This window comes from Argentina silus, assembly GCF_951799395.1.
Source record: "Argentina silus genome assembly, chromosome: 4".
In the NCBI taxonomy this organism is placed as follows: Eukaryota; Metazoa; Chordata; class Actinopteri; order Argentiniformes; family Argentinidae; genus Argentina; species Argentina silus.
In genome coordinates, this window is record NC_139658.1 from 10,685,847 (window position 1) to 10,687,482 (window position 1,636).

The following is a 1,636-nucleotide window of genomic DNA, read 5'->3' on the forward strand; positions in this document are numbered from 1 at the left end:
CTGAGGTGTCTTTTGATGTGAGAAAGATCAGCTTGTTTTTGTATCCTTCTAATTGCCACAGTAGCTTCATCCTCCACTGCATTCAATGGTTTAATATCTGGTATGGAGTCAAATTGGACGAGTGACAGGGACAGAGCTAGAATGGCGGTCTGTGAATTCATCTAATGACGGGAGTCACGTCACCGCATAATCTAATCCAATTTAAGAAGATCACAGTAACACAGAAAAGAACAGAGAGAGCGCACACAGGCAGACACACACACACACACACACACACACACACACACACACACACACACACACACACACATACACACACAGTGTTGGTGTCACTGCTCTGTCACTTCTCTGACTGAGTTAGACTCGGGGGGGGGGGGGGGGGGCGGTAGTTGGAGACTGACTGATTACGATGATATCACGAAAACAAGATTCACAGTGTGGTAGAATTGTACAATTAGTGGGGTAGAATTAGTAGATTAGTATTTAACAGACACTATTATTCATAAGGACACACAACTAATTCTGTTGAATTATTATAGATATATTCTTATATAAAAGAATATAGGCATTTTTACCACACAGAGTCTAAGCTAGTGAATTTCAGACACATACTGTACAATCTGAAACAGGACTGCAAAATAAAGCCTTAATACTAGCCCCCCCCCCCCCCCCCCCCCCCCTCTCTTCCATAGAACAACAACATTCAGACTCTACACGAGGACACGTTTTGCAACAGCCACAACCGCAACTACATACGGCGCCCTCTGGAGGACATACGCCTGGATGGCAACCCCATCAACATCAACCTATTCGCCCATGCCTACGCCTGCCTACCACGCATGCCTATAGGGGGGAACTGAGGGGGCATTGAAGGGACACAGGGGTGGTAGTGACTAGATGTACATGCTAGAGAAGGCATCAATCAATCGATCAGTCAATCAAATCTTATTTGTATAGCCTTTTTTATTTTTTTTTAAATACAGCTTTGTCACAACGCGCTTAACATCACAGCAATTTACATAATAGATCATTTCCCAATATCTTTAGCCTAAATTAAGAATAATTAGGTCATGTTTGGAGGTATAATGAAGCTAACAGCTAAGGTTGGAGGTTGATGGTTCAAATCAAATGTTGGGTTGGAATGTGGCCTCTCTGTCCTTTCTAGGATGATCAAATAGTGATGACGAGGGAGGGTGGGGAAGGATGGGAACGAGAGAGAGGCGGGAGGTACAAGTTGACCCTAACAACAGATCTAGGATCAGATTACCTTACCCCGAATCCCAAACTTGACCATATAAGGGCTGAAAAATTATCTGACTCCTGTATGAGTGAATCGAGGCAACTACTTATTCCTGAATATCGAGACACCCATGATTGATGCCACTCCTGTTATGAAAGGCTACCCTTTTCTCAGCCATGAAGAAATTATTGATTGACAGATCACCCAACCAATCAATAGCTGTGTGCTCTCTCACCTGATCAATTCTTCTGGGAACCAACCAGGTGATGTCAAGCAGCTGCCTTAGTATCGACTGCATGTTTGGCTGCTTCCCATTGGGAAAACATATGTGTCTTTTCAAAATGTAGTAATATTCGTTGTCACTGCGTAAATAAAATTGTATTTGTCTATGATGTG

At 43.1% G+C, this 1,636-nt stretch overlaps 1 protein-coding gene across 1 annotated transcript in view; it reads left to right on the plus strand.

The window, feature by feature from the left end:
* Window positions 1-860, plus strand: part of optc (opticin) — a gene marked incomplete at both ends in the record, with an annotated part of 4,449 nt that extends 3,589 nt beyond the window's left edge. Inside the window, one exon of the mRNA XM_083667693.1 lies at window positions 693-860. Within this exon, the coding sequence (XP_083523819.1) occupies window positions 693-860 (168 nt within the window). The remainder of the gene's footprint in view (window positions 1-692) is intronic.
* Window positions 861-1,636: the final 776 nt, after the last annotated feature.